Source organism: Leptodactylus fuscus, chromosome 1, assembly GCF_031893055.1.
Source record: "Leptodactylus fuscus isolate aLepFus1 chromosome 1, aLepFus1.hap2, whole genome shotgun sequence".
In the NCBI taxonomy this organism is placed as follows: Eukaryota; Metazoa; Chordata; class Amphibia; order Anura; family Leptodactylidae; genus Leptodactylus; species Leptodactylus fuscus.
In genome coordinates this window covers 233,806,346-233,821,132 of record NC_134265.1, presented here as the reverse complement: position 1 = coordinate 233,821,132, position 14,787 = coordinate 233,806,346, and the positions used below count along the sequence as shown (strand labels likewise).

The 14,787-nt window shown below is 42.2% G+C and overlaps 1 protein-coding gene across 1 annotated transcript in view; it reads right to left on the bottom strand.

Moving 5' to 3' along the window:
* The window catches only part of LOC142216493 (neuronal acetylcholine receptor subunit alpha-7-like), a 170,533-nt gene extending 158,597 nt beyond the window's left edge, over positions 1-11,936 (bottom strand). Inside the window, exon 1 of the mRNA XM_075284368.1 lies at positions 11,419-11,936. Within this exon, the coding sequence (XP_075140469.1) occupies positions 11,419-11,497 (79 nt within the window). The 5' untranslated portion in view covers positions 11,498-11,936. The remainder of the gene's footprint in view (positions 1-11,418) is intronic.
* Positions 11,937-14,787: the final 2,851 nt, after the last annotated feature.

The following is a 14,787-nucleotide window of genomic DNA, read 5'->3' as shown; positions in this document are numbered from 1 at the left end:
AGTAATTTTTTATGTTTTACCTTCTCCAATACAATCCTTACCAAAAAAAAACCTTTAAGGCCGGGGCCCCACAGGACGTAAACGCTGCAATTTGCCCGTGGAAGAAACGCTGTGGTAAAAATCACAGTGTTTTACAGTAAGGGCAAAGTGGATGAGATTTTAGCAAATCCCATGGCTACTTTGTGGTAAAAAAAGCACTTTGTGGTGCGGACATGTCATGATTTCCAGAACCGGTGCGGTTTTGGAAATTGTAGCGTGTCAATTATACCTACGGAAACTCTTGACTTGTGGCTTGTGGCTTATGGACTGCTTATTAACAGAGAAGGAAGCTAGATGCTTCCTTCTCTACTATGTGATTCAACTGTATCGGTGTCACATAGATGCCAATAAAGTTCATGTGTGGAGTTAACCTGTGTGTCCAATATGTTGTGCCAACTTAGTGTCAATAGAGACATGAACTCCTAAAACTTTTAAAGGGGCTCTATCAGCAAAATTTTGCTGTATGAGCCCCACATATGCGTGAATAGCCTTTAAAAAGGCTATTCAAGCACCGCTAATCTTATTTTAAACCCCCGTCCCATTTTAAAATAAAACTATAAAAACATATATGTAAATCATACCTGAACGTGCACGGTGGGCGGAGATTCACGATCCAACGTCATCTTCTGGTACACCTACCTCTTCTTTCTTCTTGCAGCGACGCCCTCTGGCCCTAGCTCTTGCGCATGCGCAGTACGCTCATGAAGTTGTAAGGGGAACTGAGCATCCTGAGCGCCGAAGCCTGCGCAGTAGTGCTCTGGAGGGAAGCACTACTACACTATTTGAAGCCATCATGCCGGAAAAAGCTGAAGGCGTGGAAGAGCAAACATGTACTGCTATGAAGAGAGATAGCAGAGCTTTGCCTGGGAGACAGCAAGTGAAACCCCGCCCACCAATATGCCGAGAAAACCAGGAAGTGAATAGAGCATACAGCCTGCAGGTTGGTGAACAAGCCAGTTGGGACTACCCCTTTAAATATGGCAGCCACTAGGTTTCTGCTGTATCATATAATTGGTGTTTTTGGTGACTTTTTAGTATTTTTCTGGTGTCTGACTTCTTTTTAAGCTGCTTGCTACCAACATAATAAATTTTAAAAGCAAAAAAAAAAAAAAAAAGAATGTGTGCATGTGTTTGTATGAAGGTTTTATTTTTCTCGTTTACACTTTGGTTGAGTCTAAGACAATAGCTATCCCCGTTAATGGCTAGGTATAAATCACTTGTTCTCTCCTATTGCTGACATATTCCGAGCAATTCATCTTTTTTTTCAAAACTGATTTAACAGCAGTCAGGCTAAAATCAATGTTCAGGAATACTAAACCCTTAGCTTAGCTAGAACTTGTGGTGTAGACCTTATTTACAGCTGTTTAATGTGGCAGCCATTCACAAGCAATGACATATGACTGTAAACAGAGAGATCAGTAATTGTAACATTAGAAAATGGGCCGATTAGTCTGACAAGAAGGATGAAGAAGATTCTCATGGTAGGAAAGACAAAGGAAGAACTTTGAGGGCAAAGCTAAACAGAGGACATTGGACAAATGGCAAAGAATTGGTCAATTACAACCTGAAACAACTTATCGAATCCTTGTTCCAAGAAATAAGTGACAGGGCTTACGACTTTGTAGTTCAAGGGACTTGAATTAGTATGTTGTATATAGGTATTGAATATTCAGTTTATTATACTTTGTATATGAATATTGTAGTGGTTTTTGTATAACATTATGTAGTTAAAATTAGCTTGTGATGCTCTAGTGGATCATTGCAGATAAAACGGGCGCAAGTTAAATCTCCATTATAGTAGACCAGCAAATAGGAAAATAGAGATTTATATTTACAGCGCTGGTGCCCTTTTTAAACATATTTTAACAAGAAATTTGTGGAAAGGGTTGTATGGCACATTTAAAGGGAGTCTATCACGGGTCACAAACCTCATACACATGGACAAGTGTGCAGGCCAAGGTGGGGCTTGGATGACACTTGGATGATGTTCGAATGTCTTAAACATGTAATGTTGTGAGTCTAACAACAATAATTCAGGCACCACTTCTTAACCTACCTTTAACTTTCCTGTTCATCCCATGGACTACCTTCCAGCTGCTTTCTCCCCATATACCCAATGAAGTATTGTTAGACCCGAAACGTTACATATTTATGATTTATTGGTCAAGTGCCCTAACCACTTGGATGTGAATTTTACACAATAAATATAACATATTTGATAGAACATAATCTAGAGTGGTGTGCTACCTTTTTTGCTTTACTTCAGTATTAGGGAAGTGTGGTCAGTCCCCTCTTGGGATGTACACCCTGAGGGTAACTCTTGGGAGTTCTGTCAGGTACCTGATGGCTACACGATATCCGGACCAGTATCGATAGTACCGGAGGCTCATCATCAGAGCCTGTCGGGAATTGCAGTTATCGCAGATTTGTTATTTTCTATCGAGGTCTGTAGAAATCTACATGAGGAACTATTTAAGCATGGTTATACCCCTGATGAACCTTACAATATTAGGGAGAAATGCGTTGAGAGTATAGTATGCTGTGAGCCATGACATCTTGATGGCTACTTTGTTTTAGTATCCCTATAGTATGCAATCGTTGTGAGCCAATGTAATGCCATAAAAACGAATCCCGTAAGAAAGCTGCACAAATGCATGTTTTCTCCAATTCCACCCCATTCAGAATTTTTTTCCAGATTTCCAGTACATTGTACAAAATAATTAATGGTAGCATCATGAAGAACAATTTGTCCCGCAAACATTAAGACTAGAGATGAGTGAGCACTGTTCGATCAATAGGTATTCGATCGACTATCAGGCCGTTCGAGGTATCTGTTCCCAATCGAATACCACGCGGCATATGCAGTAAAAATTCGTATCCCCTCCCACCTTCATTGGACTTTTTTGCACCAATAACTGTGCAGGGGAGGTGGGACAGGAACTACGACAATGGAGGCATCGAAAAAAATTGAAAAAAACATTGGCTGCTGAAAACATGTGACCTCCAATTCATAAGAATGACTGCTGCCATATTCATCATATTTGCGGTCAGAGATAGAGAGAGAAACATATCTGCTGAGATAGCGATTAGCTTCAGATAGGCAAGGAAAAACCGAAGAACAACAACAGCTCTTCTCAGAGCTATACTGCAGGGACAGGAGTCCAGCTTTCCACGGAAGGTGGAAAACAGGGATACAGAACAGTTACTTGTTGCTATATACGTGCAAACCAGCATTTGTTAGGGGTGTCCCCACACAAAATAGCAGGAATCCACAGCAGTTACTTCTTGCTATATACGTGAAAACCAGCTTTTATTAGGGGTGTCCCCCCACAAAATAGCAGGAATCCACAGCAGTTACTTCTTGCTATATACGTGAAAACCAGCTTTTATTAGGGGTGTCCCCCCCACAAAATAGCAGGAATCCACAGCAGTTACTTCTTGCTAAATACGTGAAAACCAGCTTTTGTTAGGGGTTTCTCCCCCCCAAAAAATAGCAGGAATCCACAGCAGTTACTTCTTGCTATATACGTTCCAACCAACTTTTATTAGGGGTGTCCCCCCCACAAAATAGCAGGAATCCACAGCAGTTACTTCTTGCTATATACATGAAAACCAGCTTTTATTAGGGGTGTCCCCCAAAAAATAGCAGGAATCCACAGCAGTTACTTCTTGCTAAATACGTGAAAACCAGCTTTTGTTAGGGGTTTCTCCCCCCAAAAAAATAGCAGGAATCCACAGCAGTTACTTCTTGCTATATACGTGACAAACAGCTTTTATTAGGGGTGTCCCCCCACAAAATAGCAGGAATCTACAGCAGTTACTTCTTGCTATATACGTGAAAAACAGCTTTTATTAGGGGTGTCCCCCCACAAAATAGCAGGAATCCATAGCAGTTACTTCTTGCTATATACGTTCCAACCAGCTTTTATTAGGGGTGTCCCCCCACAAAATAGCAGGAATCCACAGCAGTTACTTCTGGCTATATACGTGAAAACCAGCTTTCATTAGGGGTGTCCCTCCACAAAATAGCAGGAATCCAGAGCAGTTACTTCTTGCTATATATGTGCAAAGCAGATTTTGCAGGGGTGTCCCCCCACAAAATAGCAGGAATACAGAGCAGTTAGAACCGGCTATATACGTGCAAACCAGCTTTTCTTAGGGGTGTTCCCACCACAAAATAGCAGGAATACAGAGCAGTTAGTTCTTGCTATATATACGTGCAAACCAGCTTTTCTTGGGGGAGGGGGGGGGTCTCCCACAAAATAGTAGGAATACAGAGCAGTTAGTTCTTGCTATATATACAAGCAAACCAGCTTTTCAGGCAGTGTGTAACCCCAAAACAGGGATACAGAGCAATTAGGTCCAGCTATGTACGCTCAATCCAGATATCCAGGGTGTGTACCGCCAAAACCTAGGTGGGAGACACCGAAATTCAGTCAGGCTATGTACGTTCAATCCAGATATCCAGGGTGTGTAGCCCCAAAACCTAGGTGGGAGACACCGAAATTCAGTCAGGCTATGTACGTTCAATCCAGATATCCAGGGTGTGTACCCCCAAAACCTAGGTGGGAGACACCGAAATTCAGTCAGGCTATGTGTGCTCAATCCAGTTTTTCACGATGTATACCCCCAAAACCTAGGTGGGAGAGACAGAAATTCAGTCAGGCTATGTACACTCAATCCAGATATCCACGGTGTGTAACCAGAAATCCTTTCTGGTATACACCGAAATTCAGTCAGGCTATGTACGCTCAATCCAGATATTCATGATGTGTACCCACAAAACCTACGTGGTATACACAGAAATTCAGTCAGGCTCTGTACGCTCAATCCAGTTTTTCACGGTGTGTAACCCCAAAACCTACCTGGGAGACATAGAAATTCAGTCAGGCTATGTATGCTGAATCCAATTTTTAAGGGTCTACCCCCCAAAGCTAAGTGGGAGACACAGCAATTCAATCAGGCTATATCAGCTCAATCCAATTTTTAAGGGTCTACCCCCCGAAGCTAAGTGGGAGACAGCCGTTCATTCAGTCAGGCCATGTATGGTCAAACCTGTTTTTAATGCTGTACCCCCCCAAAGCTAAGTGGGAGACACAGCAATTCAGTCACGCTATATCAGCTCAATCCAATTTTTAAGGGTTTTCCCCCAAAAGCTAAGTGTGATACACAGGAATTCAGTCATGCTATATCAGCTCAATCCAATTTTTAAGGGTCTACCCCCCAAAAGCTAAGTGTGATACATAGCAATTCAGTCACACTATATCAGCTCAATCCAATTTTTAAGGGTCTACCCCCAAAAGCTAAGTGTGATACACAGCAATTCAATCACGCTATATAAGCTCAATCCGATTTTTTGTTCAATCCAGTATTGTTTGCTCTCCATGATGTGAACTATGCCTGTCTCTTGAAAAGCAACCCAACATGAAGTCAGCCATGTGTGCCAGTGTGTTACTTGGCATGACTTCGCTGCCCCCAACTGTAAGGGTCTCTCTCCATTTCCTCCATTTTCCACTCCTCTTCACACCATCCGTGCTGAAGCAATAGGATGCACTGAACTTCACCCTCAAGCTTCGTGTGGGACAGTGACATGAAATGCCACATCATCCCCCTCATCTTCCTCTGCCAGCCAACGGTGTGAAGATGACAGGGGTGTGCTCTGAATGTTTTCAGCCTAGCAGAGGCTACTTCTCACTTATGAAAATGGCCGCACGTTGACCAGTAAATCAGGCACAATGGTGTAGGTTCCAAAGAACCTTTGCACAAACAAATTGAAAATGTGGGCCATGTGTGGACCATGTTTGAGTCTGGCAAGCTCCAGATCTGTTACCAGGTTCTGGCCATTATCACATACGCAAACATGCCTGGGCCCAGGTGCAGCGGGGAAAACCATATTGCCATATCATCCTGGATGGCATCCCTTACCTCGGAGGCAGTGTGCTGTCTGTCCTCCAAGCTGATGAGCTTCAGCACGGCCTGCTGACATCCCCCCACACCAGTGGTACAGCGTTTCCAGCTCATAGTTGGGGTCGAGGTCGCAGCGCAGGAGTAGGCTTTCAGAGAACCCCTGCCATGAATTATGGGCTGGGAGAGGAGATAGGCCACCCCAGTTTGCACTCCGGGCCCAGACTCCACTACATTCATCCGGCTTGTCATTAAAAATAAGCAGCATCCCTGACCACAGGCGCTTGTTGATGCGTCGGTGGTCAAGTGGACCTTGCAATAAAGCACGGAACTCTGGGCCCGACTGATGTTATGGGACACGTGCAGGTGCAAGGCGGGGTATGTGGGTGGCTTGCGCTGTGGAGTGAACTCCCCAATGTGTCAGTGACAGATGTGTAGGTGTCCAGGCTGGTGGTCTCGACTGCAGCACCAGCACTGTAAACAGTGGAAGAGGCAGTGTTGGCAACGCCGGGCGACGATTGTCCTGCGTTTGCTCTCTCCCACTGAGTCCAGGGCTTGCCTTCCAAATGACAGCGCACGCAAAAGGTGGTTAGGTTGCTCTTTTCAGAGCCCCTACTCAGTTTAGACTTGCAAAGTGTGCAAACCGCACTAAATTTGTCATGTAACCGACATGTAAATGATAGGTTTATCCATTGCCTGGTCATTTTGATGAAAGTCAGCCGGTCAGCACTGTCAGCTGACAGCCAGCTGTGCTTATCCGTGATGATGCCACCAGCTGCGCTGAAGACCCTTTCCGATAGCACGCTGGCAGCAGGGAAGGACCTCCAAGGCGTACAGCACAAGTTCCAGCCACAAATCCATCTTGGAAACCCAATAAGTGTAGGGCGCAGAGGGATTGGAGAGGACAGGGCTGGGGTCAGCCAGGTACTTCCGCAACATGCGCCTATACTTGTCCCTCCTGGTGACACTAGGCCCCTCAGTGGCGGTAGTTTGGCCAGGGGGTGCCATTAACATGTCCCAGACCTTGGAGAGGGTGCCCCTGGTGGGTGTTGACTGGATGGCAGTTGTTAGCCTGTTGGAGGAATAAGTTTGGCAATATAGGCGAGTTTTGCATGAGTGGCTAGTACACGGAAAATCTTTGACCTTGCTGCCTCTGGACATGTGTCTGCCTCTAGCCACCTTTTTTGCTGCTGCGCTTGCATCCACATCTACACTGCTTTCGCCCCTAGACATCACCCCAGTCCATGCCTCTGCCTCTAGCCACCTTTTTTCCTGCTTAGCTTGCCTCCACATCTACACTGCTTTCCCCACTAGACATCACCCTTGTCCATGCTGGGTCGGTGGCCTCGTCATCCACCAACTCCTCTTGCAATTGCTCACTCTCCCGTTACTGCAAACCGCACATAACCATAGCTTGACCTGATGGCAACTGTGTCTTGTCATCATCAATGAGGCCCAGAAACGCCAGTTGCGGGTCCACAACCCCAAAATTAGTAGGAAATGGTGGATACTCCAGTATGTGGGCATCAGGATGCAGCTGTCATATCAGGAATTGTGATGAGCGCATGATAATGTTTCTAGTCCAGTGGACAGGATAGGATAGGGTTTCACTTAAGCCTGCCACCCATGGAAACTCATGGTGCAGAAACTGAGGGAGCTGACTTTGATGAACCCTTGGGTTTTGGAGATGGAACTCCATCAAAGGTCTCTGCTGCTCACACACCCTGATCAACATATGGTATCTAGGGTTTCAGCGTGTGGTGACCTCGCACAACAGCCGGTGCTTCGGGCAACATGTAGGTGTTGCTGGAGTGTATTGAGGCTAGCAGCAGCTACTGTAGACTTGCCGAAGTGGGCACACAAGCGCAGCACTTTAACCAGTAGCTCGTTTATATTAGGGTACGTTCTTAGAAACCGTTGCACCAATAATTTGAAAACGTGGACCATGTGTGGACCATGTTTGAGTCTGGCAAGCTCCAGATCTGCTACCAGGTTCCGGCCGTTATCACATACATCAACCTGCCTGGGCCCAGGTGGAGCGGGGCAAAAAACATTGCCATTTCATCCAGGATGGCATCCCTGACCTCGGAGGCAGTGTGCTGTCTGTCCCCCAAGCTGATGAGCTTCAGCAGGGCCTGCTGACGTCTCCCCACACCAGTGTTGCAGTGTTTCCAGCTCGTAGCTGGGGTCGATTAACAGCAGCGGAGGAGGAGGAGGGTGGTGTTTCAGCACTCCTGCCAGGAATATTGGGTGGGGAGACAAGGCAGTCTGCCACAGTTTGCGACCTGGTCCCAGCCTCAACTACAATTGGCACCCAATAGCTCACTATTAGAGGGGAGTGAGTAGTATTCGATGGAATACAACCCCGCCATAGGTTTCCCTGTAAGCGGCTGAACACCAAGGGGCTAAGCGCATTGAATATTTGATGCGCTTAACCCCTTGGTGTTTGGCCGCTTACACGGAAACCTATGGCAGGGAGGTATTCGATCGAATACTACTCGCTCATCTCTACTCACTATCTAATTTGTTACACCTTAAATATAACTAATGCAGGAAAGTGTGGGGCTACCTTTAGTGATTAGTAATTAGTGGGCCTACCCCCTTTTACTAATTACTTGGAAGGCCAGGTATGCCAACGCCATTAGCATGTTCAGGGCCTCACTTCTATTACAAATGTATGTATTCTTTGAAGTTGATAAATTAAAAAAATACTAATATTTAATGTTTTAAATCCTCCCTTTTCTATTTATTTATTAAAATATAGAGCAGGTCCTACTCCTCTCTGATTTTGCGACCGGTGCTTTCATGGCTCCTATTCAATTAATGAAAGAGGTCACGGAAGCGCGGCTAATGCACATGTCCCCCGTGCACCGCCTGTGCCTTTTATTCAAAGTCGGATGGAGGCACATGGTCACGTGCAACCGGCCTAAGAGTGAACATGGGGGGGGGGGGGGGTATCACACAGTAAACCACATAAAATGAAAACTAAAAAACAATGGCAGGATTATGTTGTTTCCAATTCCAACCAACAACATTACATTAACAATACAATTTTTACAGCAAAGACAAAGTCCCAATATGGCTATTTTGAGAGATAAAAAGCTTTGGCTTTTGGAAGCTGAGGATAAAACATTTAACAAACCTCAAAACTAACCACTTTTTCATCTGGTCTATATAGGGTCAAGGGGTTACAGCTGAGATATCAGTGCCTGGTTATGGGGATGATTCTGGTATATGCTGAATTAATGCCATCACACAATTCTCTTTGATAATTCTTCATATTACTCCCCCAACTGCTACAGTAGAGAAGTTGCATCATGTAACACTACAATGATAGCAAGACATGCAGTAGAGGGCATCTGCCACTGCCTACTTTGGCTGCACAGCCCTATGTTATCACAGTATTTCTAGTGATTATTTGCGACACATCCAGGAATGTGGAAATGCAAATATATTATTAGTCTTTCGCTTGAACATGTCAGGAAATGAGTGAATTAGGAATACTTGCAGTACTACATTTTGGTTCTGTATAGAAAAGTAATTAACCAATTATTTGGGCACTACATAGCAGTATTATTAGAGCACTTAATGTTACAATTATTTGGGCACTACATAGCAGTATTATTAGAGCACTTAATGTTACAATTATATAGTACACTGCATAGCACTATTATTCGAGCGCTGAATGTTACAATTATTTGGGCACTACATAGCAGTATTATTAGAGCACTGAATGTTACAATTATTGGTGTATTATAAATATAATCTATTCCAATAATTGCAAAATAAGTTCTGATAAATTATGTGTTAAAATTAAACTTTACAAAGCAGCTGGAAGCCAGGTCTGCATTTTGTCCTAGCCAACTCAGTATAGTCTAATTTGTCCCAAATTCATGTCAAATGTATAAATTGTGGCCAAAATTTTCTATACCCCGCAGTTTCAGTCAGCCTAGAGTCTGGTGGACCAGAAATGGGCAGAACTTATGTGAATTGCACACAAGTCTATGATTTGGCATTTCCTGGATACCAATTGTGTCATATTTTATGTGACTTCAGAATAATATGCATTAATAAGTAGTTGTGAACTGATTAATGGAGAGTTTGGTTGAACTCACATCCGCTATGTCTGCGGTCTTTGTCACAGTTTCTGATAGACATTTGACGGAAAAGAAACACATTTTATTTTTCAGGAAAATGATAGACACCGTGACAAACCCAAAGTACTCCATTAATAATGGACACCATGTCATTAGTTAAAGATTTTCATTAGAAGTCAGTGGGCTCACTTAGGCACCATTGGAGTTTGTCATGCCATGAGCCTGGGACTACATCACAGTTTGGATTTTTTTAAGGGAGACTTTGGGAGGATGTGCATGTCCTTAATAAAATGCAGTGACCCATGTAAAACATGAACTATATTAACTGCATATACATGCAAACAGTAATAACTGTATATTCTTGATTAAACTTGCTAAAAACATACTGTATATAAAAAATGTATCTATAAATATGAGTCTTCTATCTATCTATCTATTATCTATCTATCTATCTTTCTATCTATCTATCTATCTATCTATCTATCTCTCTCTCTCTCTCTCTCTCTCTATCTAATTCACAGGGTACTTTACTTACCCATTGTGCGTGCAATGTATCAGCTCCCAGCTGAAATGTTCCACGCACTATGGGTAAATAAAGTACCCGGTGATTTTCTTTACCACAATACTTTTAGAGTGCCGCCTATTTTCTTGAATTATTTAGCTGTATTTTTTTTGGTCTGTACCTGGAGGCTCTGCACACACCTCTACTTTTTGAATGTTGTACCATTGAAATTCTTGTGCTATCTGTCTGTCTATCTTTCAGTCTATCTAATACATCAGTTGGATGTAACATTTTAGGCTGAAGAACAGATATCAGATGTTAAATATATCAAGTATGTTAAATCCCTCAAACCATCCATCAAACATCATATAAACACTGTGAAAGAATGCAGAGAGTTAAAGTGCTATTCAAGATCATGTATGCTATAACAAGTAATATTATACTCCTATAGAAACAGGCTGATTGACCTAATTCTTAGAATTAATAAGATTTGTATTGATAAGTACAATATTAAACAATTGATTTGATCTATGATAATGTGACATTTGTAACTTCATTATAAAATGTTATGCGACATACTATGTATATACATTATGTTATAAGAGATGGAATGGACACGAGAGATGATAGATAGATAGATAGATAGATAGATAGATAGATAGATAGATAGATAGATAGATAGATAGATAGATCTGAGTGGAGTTTGTCCTTTGTGATATCACAATGTGTTGCCTATGGCTTCTATGGGACTGCAGGTAAATGTTCAGATGTATGTTAACACAGTGAGCTATCAAAGTACACAACAGACAGTAATTTCTAAGGAGGTTGTATATGTTTCATTATAAGTATGTTAATAACATGAAAAAGATGACTTACCTCTAAGGAAGGTCAGAAACAAAAAGATCCATAAATAGAAACCATAAGCTAGGAACCTCAGACACTTTTCTGATAGCATTGTATTATGACACTGGCTCCAGAACTATGATGTCTATTGGAATCACACTCTAGGTTCACACAAATCCGATACAGGATTGTAGCTATTGTCCAAATAAAACATCTTCATAGAAAAAGCAATAGCAGCAATAACCATTGTATCCCACAGGTGACATAAACTTCCAGATGTTGCTACATCCTGAGCGAGGCAGAATTCAGCACAGGGATATTGCTAGCATCTAATATCTGCTACATACAAATGGGAGAAGAATGAAAGCTGAAGAACAAATATTGCTGAGAGGATAAAGAGGGATTGCGATTCCTGCACTGTGCATACACAACATGCATGTGGCAGACTAGGGGGAGTGAGGGCTGCTCAGAGCTGTGGAGCAGAAAGCTGCTTAAACACCTCCAAGATCTTCTCGCCACTTGTACTGCTGTGTATAGCTCCAGATAGTCACCAGATGGGCCAGTAGTCGCACTGTACTAGAACCAGGCACACATAGATATGCTACTTTACTGATGTGCTTGCCACTAAACTAGGGACCATGACATTTAACTCAGTTATAGGTTTATGGCTGATATTTCTTAATACTAAAAGCACCAATTGTCATTTAGCATTTAGGTTTTAATGCTACATATTAATAGATATGTTTAATGTATGTCGAGAATGATATAAGCAGTACATTGCTAAAATCAATAAATCACCTATCATAACTCTAATAGGGGACTCTCGGAATACTGAAAGAAGCTGTAGAAGTGGCCATACAGTTTATGACACAGCTTTTCAAGGAAATGATATTAATTAGTAATAAAACATCATTATAATATAGTGAAAATAGCAGAATAGGTATAATAGCTATATTAGGCTAGGGATGCTCGGGTAGTTATCGCAGTAGATGAGCCACCACAAACTCACTGACAGATAACCCGCTTCAATGTACAGTACTAGCATTAATAAAACTGCAGTATGTCAATTGTTGCAGGTTTCTTCAGGGACTTTCAACCTATGCAATGGAACGGGTATATTTACATGTGGTAAATTTGTAGTACACAGTTTATGACCCCCTTATTTTTTCCTAAACACAGTTTGTGACCCCCTTTTACACTCCCCATACAGTATGACTTCTTTATATAGACAACACACAGTATATGACCCCTTGTTTTACACACTTACACAGTCCAAATAAAACATTTATTTATAGCCCATACACTGTATATGCCCCACTTTTTTACACCCCCCACCAACACAAAGTTTAGGACACCCTTCCCCCCTCACACACACAGTGTATGACCCTCCCCAGTATATGTTAGACCGCTACCTATTGTAGGTGAGTAAAAATTATTGGCCACTAACTGTTGCAATAACACAATAAGTAGCGGCTGATGGCCGCCTCATTGAAAGTGCGTCCCTGACCGTTAGGTAACATAAATTAAGCATAGCATGTGTACAGTAAAGTCTCTTCCTCCCAACACATAGCATATGTACATTACAGCTCCCTCCACCACACATAACATATGTATATTCAGTCCACTCCCAGTGGTGTAACTATAGGATCAAGGGCCCCCAAAGCAATTTGTTCCCCATTTATTCTATAACCTCCCCCCTTAGAAACTGCCTTTGACTACATTTTGACCATTTGCTCCTTTTGGCATGAAAAGGTCAACTTTCTGTCTCCTTTTGACAGTGGAAGTCTAAGTATCATAAATCTTCTCACTCCAGCCCACTAGTGGGGACGGGTAATAAATTTACAATGCAAAAACTACCAGACTTCAATGGGATTCAGAAAAGAGATGAAAGAATTTTAATCAGACTTCAGGTGGTGAGGGTGACATATGGACCCCCACGACTTATGGACACAGTATCAGATGAGACCACTGGGAACCCTTTAGGTTATGCCAGTACTTATAGCCCCCCTAAGGATTCTGGGCTCTCGTGCGATTGCACCCCCTACACTCCCTCATGTTGTGCCCCTGTCCATAATATAAGTGATATATAATTAAGCCTCTCTGTTATTATATATATCATAATCCCAATTCCTAAAAAGTTGGGACATTGTGTAGACTGTAAATAAAACAAGAATGCACTGGGCCATGTCTACCATTGTGTAGTATCACCTCTTCTTTTTACAGTAAACATCTGACATCTGACATCTGTAAACATCTGAGAAATGAGGAGATTTGGGAATGGAATGTTGTAATGTTGGATTTTCCCACTTCTTTTGAGTCCACGGTACATGGCGTCCATGGTCTCCATATAGAATTTCAAATTTGTATTCATCTGACTGAACAGTTTTCTATTTTGCCTCTCTCCTTTTTAAAGAAGCTTTGGCTCAGAGAAGGCGGCAGCACTTCTATATTGTGTTGATATATGGCTTCTTCTTTGCATGATGCAACTTTAACTTGCATTTGTGGATTGCTTGGCAAACCTTGTCCACAGACAATGATTTCTGTAAGTATTCCTGAGCCAATGCTGTCTTTACCCATTCATGTCACTTTCTAATCAGTGCCGCGTGAGGGCCTATAGCTCATGATCATACTATATTGACCATCAACCTTTTCCCTTGTGCAAATGGATTTCTCCAGATTTTCTGAATCGTTTGATGATACTATGTGCTGTAGATGGTGGAATATTCAAAGTTTTTGCAATTTTTCATTGAAGAGCATTCTTCTGAAATTGTTCCATAATTTATAATAAATTGGTGAATCTCCAACCATCTTTGCTTCCGCAAGACTCCCTAACATCCTCTTTTCATATACAATCATGTCACTTAAACAACTAGTTTTTCTTTAGTACCACTTACTTTTCCAGTCCTTTTTTTTAAATCCTTTCGCAACTTTTCTGAGATGTGTTGCTGCCATCAACTTCTAAATGAGTAAATTTTTTCCAAACAAAATATAAAAATCTCTCACTCATATCTTCTGATATGTGTTCTGTGTTCTATTGTGAATAAAATATGGTTAAATGAGATTTCCAATTAATTGCATTTTTACTTTCTGTACGGTTTACCATATACCCACATTTCCAGCTGTATTGATGTCTGGTGGCTCGGTGATCATTGCCTCTCCCTGCTGCAGACATCTCCAGCTGAAGGCTGAATAATGGAACATGGAACTAATATAGTAGCTCCGTGTCCACTCTTGTATTCCTCCACCTCTATCTGTGTATTAGGACATAGATTGAGTTTAAATCACAGCCTGTCTCCTAGAACAGCGGGACAGCACCTGAAATGTGGGACTGTCCCACTCGATCTGGGGCAGTTGAGGGGGCCACTGCATTGTTGACCCAATGGTTAAAGCGACCCTGATTGC